Genomic DNA, 14,457 nt, shown 5'->3' with positions numbered 1-14,457 from the left:
TTTCAGCTCTGAATATAGAATCTAATGAAAGAATTTTGGGTTAATATGAGTTATAGTTTATGATCTTTGAAAAGTTGAGTATTGTGTTTGCACTGTCCCCCTCTCCACCCTCTACTCCTTGACTTCCACTGATATTCAAATTCTTTAGGGTTCGACTGTGAAAAGCAAAGGAAAGAGCCCTGATCTTAGGGCTGAGAAGTGAGGAAAAAACACTGGCAAGCATAGAGAGCTACATAAATTTGAGTTGGGATGAGCAGGGAATTGTGCTATCTTCTTACTACTATAGTCTGTCTCTCCCTCCCCCCACCCTCGCATTTGATACTTGTAAACCTTAAAATTTATTTAAATATCTTTTTTTTAAATTTAATATATTTAAATATATTAACATTGTCTAACAGCATGGACGGCAGAAACACAACCTATGGAAAACCATTAACCAGCTCAAACATTCAATTTAAAATATTCAGTGAAAATGGGGCTACTCACAGAGGGAAAGGTGAGTGTCCTTCCCATGCCATGAAACCCCATCATGGAGTAGAAAAGCTTTCTAGGGGTCTGTCTGAATATGGTGGAAATTCTGCTCTTGGGACAAGGAAAAAGATCTTCTGCTCTGCTTTCTCACAGTTGAAATGAGAGGTTGCTCTACAGCAGGAGGGAGAACAAGGATTTTAAGGCGAAGGCTTGAAAAAATCCACGCACATACGATTCTGACTTAGTTCTCCCTACCACCCCGTGACAGTTCGGCTCTGACACTCTTCCCCGGAGGAGAGCCACTGTGCCACGCCACCCTGACTCGGGGTAGGGGGGAGCAGCAAGTGCCTGTCATCTACACAGCTACAGCCCCATCTTCTACAGGGCTGGGTGTATAACCAGACTGAGCTCCCAAAGCTGCCTCCCTGTGTGACCTGGGCAAGTCCCTAAACTGTAAAAGGTAGGAGACTAGACTGCCAGCCTGGGATGCCGGGGAGCTCTGGGTCACTGATCCTGTGAGCATCTGGGAGTCCAGTTTCCTCATCTGCAAACCAAAGCAGTAATACCTGTTCTCTACTTCTTCAAAGGACTGTTCCCAGGGACGTGCCCTGTAAATCAAGCTACCTCAATGTGAGTTATCATCATGCTGACTTACTCAGAAAAAGCAACAATCAGCATCACTGAGGATTTCCCCATTCTTTCCTGGATAAGACAGAAAAAACACTGCACAACATAAACATACTGACCTCTTGTCGAAAGCTTTTTGCTGTCCTCTCCAAGTGATCGGTTTTCTTCTGGGGTTTCATTATGCTAATTCAACAAAAAGCAAAACCAGAAATTTACTACGCCGGCCTCGTAGAGAAGCAATGAATCAAGTTAACATGCATAGTAAGGCAATTCAGAAAGAGACCAGGGAACAGGCAGGATCTTAAGAAATAAACCAATAAACAAGCCTGAAGAGCAATGTCCAGAAAGTCATCGTCAGCTCACGGTACCCAATGGGTCACTAATCTGGGAAAGCTAAGGAGCCTCCTGGGACAGTGCCATCAAAGCAGCCTCTGCTGTCGAGGAGCACACAGGACATACCAGCTCCCGAAGGGACGCAAGCCTTTGGGCCTCCGTGGGGACAACGCAGCCTGAGGGCAGAATATTCCAGCAGAGCCTCTCAATAACGGGCACATCACAAAAGCCTGAGTCATGGCGCAACTGGGCAGAGGCCAGAACACTCCTGAAAGCCTAAATTTCATAAAAAGATGAAAGAAGCAAAGGCAGATTATTCTACCGGTAATTGTCCCTGAATGTTAACAATAATATAAATGAGAGCTTCTTTGACATTTATCCCTATGGAAAAATGAATGTTTAAGAGGTTTATGGATAATGAGTTTATAATAATATAAAGGGGTCCACAGACTTCATCAGATTGCAGGAGGGGTTCAGGACACACACAAAAGGCTAAAAATCTGTTAATTAATTAACAAGCATTTGTTGATTCCCTACTATGTGCCAGGAATGTGCTTGGAACTAGAGAGAGAAAGACAAAAAATCCTCAAACAATTTGTGCTCTAGAGGAATTTCTATTTTTGTGGGAGAGCCAGCATACAACAGTAACAGCTAGCACTCAGGGGGTTTAAGGGTTACACATATGCTTTTGTTGTCACCACAACCTTATAAGGCACTATCTTCATTTGACAGATAAAGAACCTGAGGTTGGGGATTAAGTGACTTGCAAGTGCTTGCAAGGTGCAGAGGCAGAAGTGCTGCTCTATCCTCGAGGTATCAAAGAGGCACTCAAGGCTGGTAGCACCTCTCCCCACCCTAGCAACCAGTGCAACAGTCTGGACAGGAAATATTGGAGGTTACCTGGACCATGGAGGTGGCAGGGCCAGAGGAAATGCTCAAGAGCTGAAACCAGTGGCCTTGGGAATAGCTTGGGTTGGGGGAGCGGGGAGAACATGAGGAGTCTGGGAGGGACTGGGACGGGGGAAGTAATGAGTAACCTGAAGAATAACAGGAAAATTCAAAGGGGGTGGCAGGGAGGGGGTTTTCCAGAGCAAGGATGATGAGTTCAGTTTGAGGACAGCCCAGATCCCAGGTTTCATTCCCTGAATCTGAGGATTCACAATGCATAGGATCTCCCAGTGTTGGGCTCTTCTGGGGGCGAAATATTGCTGCATTTTAAAAAGAGGGAAGTGAAGACCTTGAATAAAGAGACCTATTTGAGAGTCAGGGTAGGAAACACCCTGACAAAAACTTGTGGGAAAAGTTTATTTCAGGGCCTTTTTTTCTAAGTCCTGTCCCAGTACTGTCTCTGTCATAAAAACATCAAGCAGCTTCCTTGGTGCCCAACCCTTTCCCCAGGGTGCTCCCCCTGAGGAGGCTGGACTCTGCCCAACCTCCACCATCTTTGCTTCAGGCAATCCAAAGAATGAATGGACCACCTATTCTAAGGCCTCCAGAAATATCTTTAAAAGCTTTTCAGAAATGCAGTTTAACTTTCTGGAGACTATAAAATTGATGCTTACTATAGTGCTAACAGTGCTTACTATGAATAAAAACATTTATACCAGGTGAACATTTACAATCCCACTTCATATATTTTGCTTCTTCAATTATAATCTTATGAAAAAAACAATCCTCTCCATTGGAAATGGGCTGTTAGACACAAGAATCTATTTCTTGTGACGGATGTAATGTGAGACAAGAAACATTTCTTTTTCTTTTGGTAAATTATGAAAATACAGGGTTACTTCTCAACTTACAAATTACTTAAAACATTTTTAAACTTAAAAAGCCAGAAACACAAACCCAATATTTACACGAACTAGATCTGTTAAAATTCATTTATAAATCTAGGATATTTAAAACTTTAAATGCTTGAATTTCATTAAGGATTCACTGGATGAAGATCTCATTGGATCTGAAGGATCACTCAGAGGATGTGGATTCAAATTCCAGCCATTTACTGCCCAAATGACACTGGCTGAGGCACACAGCAACCTCTTTTGGCCTAAGTTTCCCCATCAATAAAAGGAGGGGATGAAATTTGATGAAATTTAATACATCTTTTTCATCTATAAATTTATTATCCTATACTGTGACATATTTAACATGTATAGGACTGCTTGCCATCTGGGGGAGGGAGTGGAGGGAGGGAAGGGAAAAGTAGGAACAGAAGTGAGTACAAGGGATAATGTAAAAAATTACCCAGGCATAGGTTCTGTCAATACAAAGTTATAATTATTTAAAAAAAAAAAATTATCCTTCTATCCTCTTCAATCCACACCTGGAAAAAAAAAATGATCAGCGAATGGGCAATTATTAAACACTATGTACTGGACATTCCTAAGCACTGGATAAACAAAACAAAAAGAGCCCTGCCCTTTAAGGGCTTTGACTTGCTAAGGGAAAAGGACATGGACATAAAAAGGCATTCTCCTTTAGTTTAAAAAGCTCAATGGATACCACTCTTTTTAATGTCTTAATAACCGGGGAAGAACTTGCTATCCCCATCAATATCACTTTCCCCATTTTTTACCAAGATAGAATAGCTAAGGCTCTCAGAGGTTAAGGGAGCTACCTGGGGTCACAGCTTCAGTGTGGAGGGAGATTTAAATCCAGGTTTCTATATTTCAGATCCTATCCATTGCAGGCTATCTCATGAAAAATGCCTATCATTCAATTGAGGACATGCAGAAGGGTGGCAAATAACTTAGTGCTTTAATTCACAGATTCAGAACAGGCCAATGGAGCCAAGGAGACAATGACCCTTAAAATAAACCTAGAATTGACTATGAGGAAGTGGTAGTAAAGTGCTTAGTGAGAAAAACTCTTAAGTAGCATAGTGGCAGAAAGATAGCTTTGGAACCAGAAGACTTGGGTTTGAGTCTTGCCACTGAAAAACACTGGCTGTGACTGTTAAGTTGGAGAGAAAATGCCAACCTTTACAGGCAGTTTCCTATACCCTAAAATCACATTGCCTGTTCCTATTTTATATGTATGTGTTCGAGTGTGTTCACACTCAATCAGTTCCCACGAATCAGTCTACATATCTCTCTAGTTATTCTTTCCACGTTACAACTTTCCCCACTGTGGGTTGGCATAATTTTTGGGAAATTTTACAGAAGCCACAGATGACACATTTTGTGGAATCATAGACCACAACAAACAAGTTCAGAAAACTGGAAAAGCATAAAATATATGTATGTGATCAGACCTTCTTTTACAAGAAGGTATTGGGAACATCCTCAAAAAGAAATTAAATCAGACTTCTTTGGTGCAGAGAATCAAAAAACTTTTATGCAGATTTTCAAGTCACGGGGCCACAATGATGGGAAGAGATAACTGTATCTTTCTCCATTCCAAACTGTTTCCTGGTGAGGAAGAAATCTGGAAAAAACACTCCATTTAAAAAAAAAAAAAAAGTTCCCCCACAGATACAATCTCAAGATTAATCTCATTATAATTGGTAATTATATGGTATCCATTTCCTTTCTCGTAGTCTTCCCCCCCCCCCCCCCCATCCCATCTCCCATTCTTTTGCTTTTGTTTTTTTCCTTTTATTTTCTCTGCCCAGAATTTTCTTCATTCCTGGAAGAAGACAAGATAACAGCATTTTGGTTTTTATTTTAAACCAAGTGCCATGATTTGCTATGTAAATGGTAGATGGTTGTCCTGAAGAGGACCAAAATGACACTCCTAAGTTAGAGTAAAATGCAATGTGTCTGACTGTCCAATACAAGCTCAGAATGCTCTGCCACAGATCAGACACAAATAGACCATATCAACATTTGGGGACAGCTTCTCTAATTTTACGCATCTCTCATTTCTTTTGGGCTAATTCAAGTCCGCTTTGCTCCTAGAGCCTAGTACATTCTCTGATGAAGGTGTGCCATGCTGGGCAGTCCTTTGCCAGTGTTTCCCATGTCATACAAAGGTAGAAAGGTATTTTAACTTTTAATTTTTTGCTATGCAGTTAAAAGTTAAAATACAGTTCTACTCAATATTTTAACTAATTGTTTCTAAAATTAATTATCTATACAATGGAACACCAAGTGGTGATTAAGATGTTGAATGGGAAACAAGGAAATATTCATTTTTTTAAAAAAAGCTGCTCCCTTTTTCTTAATTCTGAAATTGTTTTGTTACAACTCCTATTAAACACAGTGCCATCTGCTGGTAACTCAAATGTGTTTGACATTTTTTTTTTTAAACCAGTTGTTTGAAAAGTCACATGGCCTTTCTTTAAGCTTAGTTTTCCAAAGCTTCTATTTGATTATTTAAAACCAGGGCTTCTCAAACTTTTTCGACTCATGACCCTTTTCATTGGAGAAATTTTTAGATGACTCCAGCCACAAAAAACAGGTATACAAATCAAACATTTACTGATAGTAAATCATAATTCCGTGACCCCCACTTTAATGTAGAATCTTGGATACATGTTCTTACCAATACTTAGCACACCACCGATGCGCAACAAACCAAAAACTTTTCAAAAACATTAAAAAAAAAATAACTATTTAACACGATGCTTGCTGAATATATTTGCTCTCTCATCAAGTAATTTATAATTAAATATAATTACCTCATTTATGTTTAATTTATTCATCTCAGATGTTTGCTAAATATATGACCTCTGGCCAGTCATTTAACCCTGTCTGCTTCAGTTACTACAACTTTAAAACGAGGATAATAAAAGCAGCCATCTCCAGGCTTGTTATGAGGACAAAACGGGTACTATTTGTAAGGCACTGTCCAAACCTTAAGGTGCTATCTAATCATTATCATTGACAAAGAGTAAACCAGATTCAGTGTCAAGAGCAGCTGTGGTACTAGAGGAGCCAAGTTCAAATCCTACCTCTTGATGCTTACCATCTATGTGATTTCAAGCAAACCACTTACCCTCCTTGGGCCTCAGTTTCCTCATGATTTTCCAAATCTAGGTCTATGAAGTCACTGCCACGGATGACACAGTAGTCATCGGGCTACTGTAAGGGCTTCCTCATTAGCCTACTGGTTTCTACACTCTCCTCCAGCCAGTTATCAGAAGGTCACAATATACATATACTGGCAGTCAAGGCTCTGTGGGTCCTAGGTCCAAGCTCCCTTTTGCTGACTATTTCACCTAAAGCCCCTCCAGACAGGATGCGTTCTAGCTGAAGGACCAGTAGTTCCCTGAACCCACCAGCCCATCTTTGACTACAGAATCTAAAGGGTTAAAGGGGCCTTTGTTGCCATCCACTCCAATCCCTACCCTGCACCATGTGACAAAGGGTACCTGAGGGGAGAGAAGTCACTTCAGAGAGCACTAATTCTTCTTTACAACTTCCACCTGTCATTCCCAGCCCTTGAGCTTCTCCCTCTCCCAGGTGAGAGTGGACAAATACTTGGAGACGGTCAGGTCAGGTCAACGTGTCCCATGCTCTCCAAAACCTAAGTCCCGCTTCTCCAACCAGTTCTCAAGTAGCAAGACCTTGATGCCCTTTCCCCTCCTGATCGCTCTCCCTCTAACATGTGGCACTCAGAACCAAACCCAGTCTCCTGGAAGTGGCTGGGGAGAGAGCAGTGGACAATAAGATCACTATCTCCCTCTCTAGATACTCTACACAGCCTAAGGTCGTATTTTCTTCTCTGCCCGTTGTATGGTCTACCAAAAACCCAGATCTTTTTCAGATGACTTAGTAAGGACGCTTCTTTCATCTCTTACTTCTGAAACTTTTGTTTAACCCAAGTGTGAGGATGGATAGTAAGCTCTTAAACGTCCACAGCCCAATACTCAGTTTGTCAAGACTTTTGTGGAGCCTTACTCTATCATACAATTTATTAGTTAATGTGTCATTCACAAATGTGAACATGAAATGTATGACTTTATCCAAATGACAAAGTATACTCTGCAAAAGTGATCATCCATCCAAGGAAATCATCAACTATGGATATGATTAACCCCTGGATCTGATTACTCACCAACCTGAAGGCAATCTACTATCTAATCTCCATTTCTCCACATAGTCCTCAAGAAAGCCATGAGAAATTTTATCACTTTTGCAAAATCTGGTAACTTATTCCTACTGCATTTCCCTTATCTAAGAGATTAAGAAACCAATCAAAAAAGTAAATTAAGTTAGTCTAGAAAAACCTGTTTATATGTTTTAGAGTCTTGCCAAGATTTTTAATTGCCAGCACAGGGGGATGGGAATGATAATAAAAACCTGTTAGTTGAAAACTAATTAAAAAAATTTTTTGGCCAGGAATAACAGTCAGGCTCATGGCTTATATAGTTCATAGTCTGCTATCTCTCTGGTTCTTTGTATTATGGTACCATTCACATCTTCTAGCAGTTTTTTAAAAAAACAAATCCTCATCCCAGGAATTACTGCCTCCCCAGCCCTGACCTTGTCTTCCTCAAAGGTCCCTAGCTACTTGCTTCTACAATCAAGACTTCTGTGTTTGCCATCAGCCCTGCTGATGATTTCTGGCCTCTGACCCCCATCTGGACTTTGATAAGCAGGGACTGTGTCTAGCACTTTCTCTCTGAATTTTCAATTAATTGCCACAGAACATTTAATACTTTTTCATTCATTTGCTTTATAAATAACTTCAATCATTAGTGCTCATTCCCTTCTCAAATTTACTATTTATCTGTGTAAATGTAGTGCAATCGCATCACAATATAAGCTCTTTAAGAGCAGTGGCTGTTTCATCTCTGTATCTCCAGTACCTGGGAAGTTTCTCATAAAAGATATACTATTGAAGGAAAATTTGAACAATACAAATAATAAGTGTAATTATTGGGGAGAGGGAATCTAGACCAGGATTCTGAACAAACATTTTTCTATAAATAAAGGAACAAAAAATATTCTATGTGGTACTGCGGATTTCTATAATGCACAGCTGGCTTTTACTTTTAAGTATAAAATTTAACATCTAATTTTCTTTTTTTGTTTTTAATTAAAGCTTTTTATTTTCAAAAGATGCAAAGATAATTTTCAACATTCACCCTTGCAAAACTTTGTATTCTAAACTTTTTTCTCCCTCTCTCCCTCCTCCCGTCTCCTAAGGGATATAATACCCCTAAGCAAGTAATCCAATATTAACATTAAATTTTCAAAGCTGTCCTGCATGTCCATGATTCCTTCTGGCATTTCTTTGGCTGTCTTCAGTGCACTTTAAGAAATGCTTCAACTGCTCTTTTCCTTTTTTCTTAAACCCCATTCCAATCACCCTCTTCTTCACTTACCTTTCCCTCTCCCACTGAAAAAAAAGAAAAAACAAAAAATAACAAATATGCATGGTCAAGTAAAACATATTCCTACTTTGTCTGTGTCTGAAAATATGTTCCCTTTTCCATCTAAAATTCACTGACTGTCAGAAAGCAGACAGCATGATCTCCCATGAGTCCTCTGAAATTGTGTTGTGGTTCATTGAGCCAAATGATTAAAGCAATTTTAATATGAAAACTCCTAAAATTGATACATTGTGATTGTGAGTGATACATTGTGAGGACCACCCTGAAATTTAGTTTTAAGAGTACTGGCTGGTGATACTGAGAAATTTAGTTACTTACCCATGGTCTTACAGCTTATATGTCAGAGGTAGGACTTCAACCCAGTTCTTCCCGACTTCAAGGTCAGCCCTCCAAACCCTATGCCATAGTTACAAAGTTAACTACTAAGGTTTTAATTTAAAGAGTATTCATGAATTGAACAAAAAGATGCTAATTCCTAAACAAGAACAAAATGTGTGTACCACTAAGTTTGAAATACTAAGTGATGTTGACATTAGAGCTGTAATGACAAAGGTCACTTTTAATGGGGTGACCAGTTCCTCCATTTGTCCTATTTCGTAATTCTGCCTTAAGGTCATGACCGTCCCCTCTTAATGGTTGAGATAAAGGTGCTATAGCCATTCTTTAATGTCATTAGAATATCAGTAACCTCCATCTATGAGGCTATCCCCACCTAGGTCTCTGCATTATGTTATTCCATAAAAGGCTTGCTGTCCCAATACTTGGTGCTAGACCCTTTGAGATGATAGTCTTGTCTAGCCCTGGGATCCATTGGTCCCAGTACTTCTCTCCATTTAATAAACTATTGAATTGGTCTCTAATCTCTGTCTTGCTCAGTCTCTTTTGACATTACATTTGGAGGCCCCAGCGAGATGATTAGAAAATGAGCAGGATGAGAGACAAGACTTTCGGGTCTCTGCCTTGGGCCGGGGTGACTGCGAATCTGAATTCTTGGCCTGGAGAGGTTGGGCCCTCCTGGATTTCTTTCCAGAGCTTCTGGGAAAGAGAGCAGTTTCCAGCCACAATAGCCTGATGGTAGAAAACCCCATTTCGGCCACAGGAGAGTAAGTTTGTCTGGGTACCTTTTGGGGTACCGTGTGGTTTTGTTTGTTTGGTTTATGAATAATCGGATTCACTGGGTTGCACGGTTGTATGGTTGTCACTTTTGGGGTGCCCTTTTCTTGGGGTACCGGTTGGTTTGGTTGATTAGTGATTACTGGACATGGGTGTCACTTGGGGTGCCCTTTTTGGGGGTGCCATTTGCTTGGTTGATGAGTGGCCTACTGGACGCAGGAGGTCGCTACTGGAGTGTGATGGAATTTTGGACAAGGTAAAAGACTTTTTCTTTCCTATCTTGTGGTGGACACTGCAGTCATCAAGAGTGCAGTTGTTTGGAGCTCTTGGGAGCTCTGGCACAATTCTTTAGGAATTGCTGCGGCTCTTTCTCTAAAAAGAGATACAAGGGAGGCTGCAAAAGTTGGGAAAACCAAGTTTTTACTTGTCTGCGATCTAGACACTCTGCCGCCTCAAAACTCTTTTTCCTGGAGCAGATGCTTTGCTTGAGGAAACTTTCTGTTCAACTCTTTTCCAGAGACAAAGGCCCGTCCTTTGCATTTCTAAGAGAGGTTCTCCCACTTCTTCCATCGAGTGGGAAGTATATACATTTGAAAATAGGACTCAGTTTCCCTGTTTGGGTCATCCTGTGTTAGAGTAATGCCGGCCCCTCTGGCTTTTGCATGGTCAGGGGGCTATCTACAAAGACTGGGGGTTTTACAAAAACGCCATTTGGTTTGGCTTTAATGTTAGTGTCCTACTGAATGTTGTAATTGTGCAGTCTAAGTGTGATCAGTGTTCTGTATGTCTTGTATGTTATTGGACAGTCTAGTTGTGCTCTGTGTTCTATGTGATTTTTGTGAAATTGTTTGTAATTTGTTTGTCTGTTTCGGGAACTTAAGAGTTCTGTCAAATTTAAGTACAATGATCAAATTTGTGAATTGGTTATTTCAATACTGAACTCCAGCTGGTGAAAACATTTGATTAGGAATTTAAAGATGATTCTAAATTTGGGAAATGAATTGGTTTTCCTCAAGTATAAGATCTTAAAGGAACAATAGCTTGTTAAAGAATGTCTGTTAACTTGCCTGAAAGAGGTCATGTGCCTCTAATTTTACCTAAAGTATGTAACAAGGACTTTTCTGAAAGCTTCATCCCTGGCCAGGCTGGGCTTAGAAGTCCATTGGGAATAATGGCCACATGGGGCCAGAAGGAGAGAAAGAAACTATGTTGTTTTATTATTTGAAATGAGATAGAAATGGATTATATGTTTTAAATCCAGCTCTGCTGGACATGTAGGTTTTATGGGAATCCCCCACCCACCCACTGATTTCTGCTACTTTAAATGTTGGGTGGGGTAGGGATCTTTTGTAAAGATTTAAACTCAACCCCCCCCACCCCCACCCCTGCTGCTACTTCAGCTATAGGAACCATTTAGTTAGCCTGGAGTGATTTCGCTCCCCACCCTTGTGGAGTTGGGGGAAGGGTAGTCGCATGGAATTCTATTCTCCCCCCTTCCTCTAAACTGTTCCAGACATTTTAAAAGCAGCAAACTGATAAGGTTATGGTAAATATCTGTCACTAGAGGTAAAATATCTTGGGTTTGTAGTTAATATGCACTGCATTTTTTTCCCTCCTGTAACTGATTTCTATAATGGTCAATAAGAAATTGTTAATTCAATTATGTCATACTTTGCTGTTTCCAATCTGGTTATGTGTAATCACTATATCCTAAATACTTGAGCAAATAAGTATTTAGTCTGGTCATCTATTGGTTACCAGATATTGTGTCTGGATATTCAAGTTTTTTTAAGGTTTTTAACTAATGAGAGGCCACATCTTGTAGCAGTCCTTGTGGACTGGTCTTTCTATCTCAGACTGTTCTAACTTTTCTTTGTTAGATTTGTTTTTATTTCTAGATTTGGTCAAATTGCAGATATATTGACTTGCTTCTGGGACCCAGATCAAACCTTTGTTTGTCAGCTCGCCACACTACAGATCCATCCCCCTCGCGGACCGAGCATCATCCCTGTTCAGCTTGGAAGAAGCAAATGACAGCCATCGCCCACTTTTCCTGATGTAATTTGGACTGATACTGTATTACTGTGCTGTGTTTAAGACTTGGAATGGAAATTGTTAAACTTGTGTAACTACTGTTATTATGTTTGAGGGACTTTTAGTCTGTTATGTATATGCATATGTGTATGATTTGTATGTGGGATGGTCATTTGATAATTCCTTTCAAAAAAAAAAGGGGGGGAGGAGAAGAAATAGGAAATTGGGAAAACTTGTACCTTGCTAGTTCAGATTTAATTGAAAGTTGGGAAAACTGGTATCTTGCTAGTTTAGATTTAATTGGAAGTCCTTTACTTCTTGCTTAAATTTATTAGAATACGATTTGCTGGTTGTGCTTTAACTTGGAAATCCCTTATTCTGTTGGAATTGCCCTGGCAGACTCAGTTTTTGGGATTATTTTTTTTTTGAAACAACCAGAAATTGGATACCTGTCTTGGAACTGGCAGTCTCTCTGAGCTGTTTCTCCACTCCTGTTACCCCAGGTCCTTAATTAGTATTTCAGTGTACTTAAAAGGACCTGGTTGATATCGAGACCTCTAAAAAGTTTGGAGTTTGCCTGCCTTGGTCTAACTGCATAATCTGCTCAGAAATCTGCATTCTGGTGGCAGCCCTGTTTGTTCCTCTGGGTGGGACAGGTGGGGCTACTCCAAGCCTCGCCCTTCTCTCCTGGAGCCGGTTGCCCCTTTGAATGGGCAACACAACTGCTTTGAGCCTGCTGCTCTCCGTAAGCAGAGGCCGAGTCATGCACAAATGACCACAGCTGTCCATATGCTCCCCAACTGCAGAGGATCTGACAATTGATCGTCAGAAATACTTGCCTTCTAGAGGAAGGTAATTCAAAGATTTGAATAGTTCCAAGAGAAAAAGGAGGGAATGTAATGTCAAAGGTCACTTTTAATGGGGTGACCAGTTCCTCCATTTGTCCTATTTCGTATTCTGCCTTAAGGTCATGACCGTCCCCTCTTAATGGTTGAGATAAAGGTGCTATAGACATTCTTTAATGTCATTAGAATATCAGTAACCTCCATCTATGAGGCTATCCCCACCTAGGTCTCTGCATTATGTCAATGTTCTTGTTAAACCATAAAAGGCTTACTGTCCCGATAATCGGGGCTCCACCCTTTGAGATAATAGTCTCGTCTAGCCCTGGGATCCATTGGTCCCAGTATTTCTCTCCATTTAATAAATTATTGAATTGGTCTCTAATCTCTGTCTTGCTCAGTTTCTTTTGACATTACAGAGCAACATTAAGAATATGAAACACATACCAGGTTTATACTAGCCAATTAACTCTGATGTTAATGAAAGTAACAATCACTCCCCATCAATAACTTTGACTAGTTTAGCGTTATTTTACCGATTCCTAAAAATGGTTTTTAAAAAATTTACAGCAGGATTCAAGTTGCAAGGAATCTAAAGCAATCATCTTGTTCAACCTCCTCATTCAAAGATGCAAAAACCCAGGGCCAGAACATGGGCTTGAAGGCAGGTCTTTAGACTTCCTTCAGATCAGGGCTTTCCCCACTAGCCCTTGCTCTCCAGCTCACTGTAGCCTTGCAGACATTTCCCCTCAGGCCCCCAAAGAACATCGTAGTTATTCGTAAGTAAGCATCCAGACCCACTATACGAAGAGGCTTTTGTTTTACATTTCCCCAGGTCCTCTTGGTTCGGCCCTGCCGCGATATTTAAATCCCAAGTGTAATGTTTTAGCCCTCTGCGACCGAAGAAAGCGCTAAAAATCCCACACGCTTCAATTCCCTTCGCTAACTGAACGGCTGCTTGGGTCAAAGCAGAAAGCGACCGAGGGAGGCCGACACGCGCCAAGCCCTGAAGGCTTCGGGCGTGGGGGAGGGCTCCCCCGGGCGCAGGGCCGGGCCTGCCAGCCTGTGCCGTGGGCCCGCTCCCCTCCGCAGCCCCGCTTGGGGGTGGGAGGAGCAGCCTGCCAGGCGCCCGAGGCGCGGAAGCGGCCAGGGAAGGTCAGCCTCGGGCTCGGGCCGAGAGGCCGCGCGCGCGATCTCCAAGGAGCCGGGATCCGCGGCACGTGCCCAGGACTGGATTTGAAATTTGCATTAAATGGCCTCTCCCACTGCGGGGACGGCGCGCGCGGGCGCCGGGGTCACAGAGGACAAGGGACCCCAGACCAAGGTCACCGCCTGAGCCTCCGGGGTCGCCGGGGGGCCAAAGGCAGCCGTTTGTCCCGGGGGGGACCTTCGCGGACCGCTGGGTGAGGTCCAGCGCCGCGGGGACCGACGGGGGTCGGGGAGACCAGGGGACGCGCCCGAAGCCCGCACACGCCTGCAGACTTACGTTGGGTGAAAGGTGAAGCAGAGGAAGAAGAGTTACAGCCTCTTTCGCCGCCCCGCGTCTCCGCCTCCCCAACTTCTGTCTCCCAGAAGCTGGGCGAGTAAAAGCCGGCGGAAGTTCTCCAGCACGTGGCGCAGCGCTGGGCGTACACTACGGACGCCGGAATCCTATTGGCTAGTTCTGCCGAAGGGCGGAGCACATCGCTGCCAGCAATTGGCTCGATTCCTGAGAATCGAGGCGGGACTTCCTACCGCGTGCTTCCTTCCCAATCC

The 14,457-nt window shown here is 42.0% G+C and overlaps 1 protein-coding gene across 3 annotated transcripts in view; it reads right to left on the bottom strand.

The window, feature by feature from the left end:
* The window catches only part of OXNAD1 (oxidoreductase NAD binding domain containing 1), a 44,746-nt gene extending 30,401 nt beyond the window's left edge, over nt 1-14,345 (bottom strand). Inside the window, exons 1-4 of one of the 3 annotated variants that reach the window (XM_031940298.1) lie at nt 14,189-14,345; nt 9,032-9,109; nt 1,558-1,707; nt 1,218-1,281 (exon numbers count right to left, since the gene is read on the bottom strand). In XM_031940298.1, the coding sequence (XP_031796158.1) occupies nt 1,218-1,281; nt 1,558-1,670 (177 nt within the window). In that variant the 5' untranslated portion in view covers nt 1,671-1,707; nt 9,032-9,109; nt 14,189-14,345. Of the gene's footprint in view, nt 1-486; nt 643-1,217; nt 1,282-1,557; nt 1,708-9,031; nt 9,110-14,188 lie in introns of those variants that run through there. The other 2 variants (XM_031940299.1, XM_031940300.1) reach the window with 2 other exon arrangements.
* Between the last annotated feature and the right edge of the window lie 112 nt (nt 14,346-14,457).

Source organism: Sarcophilus harrisii, chromosome 5 (assembly GCF_902635505.1).
Source record: "Sarcophilus harrisii chromosome 5, mSarHar1.11, whole genome shotgun sequence".
Lineage (NCBI taxonomy): Eukaryota > Metazoa > Chordata > Mammalia > Dasyuromorphia > Dasyuridae > Sarcophilus > Sarcophilus harrisii.
Note: the sequence above shows the minus strand (reverse complement) of the source record. Positions and strands in the feature narration are given on the sequence as shown.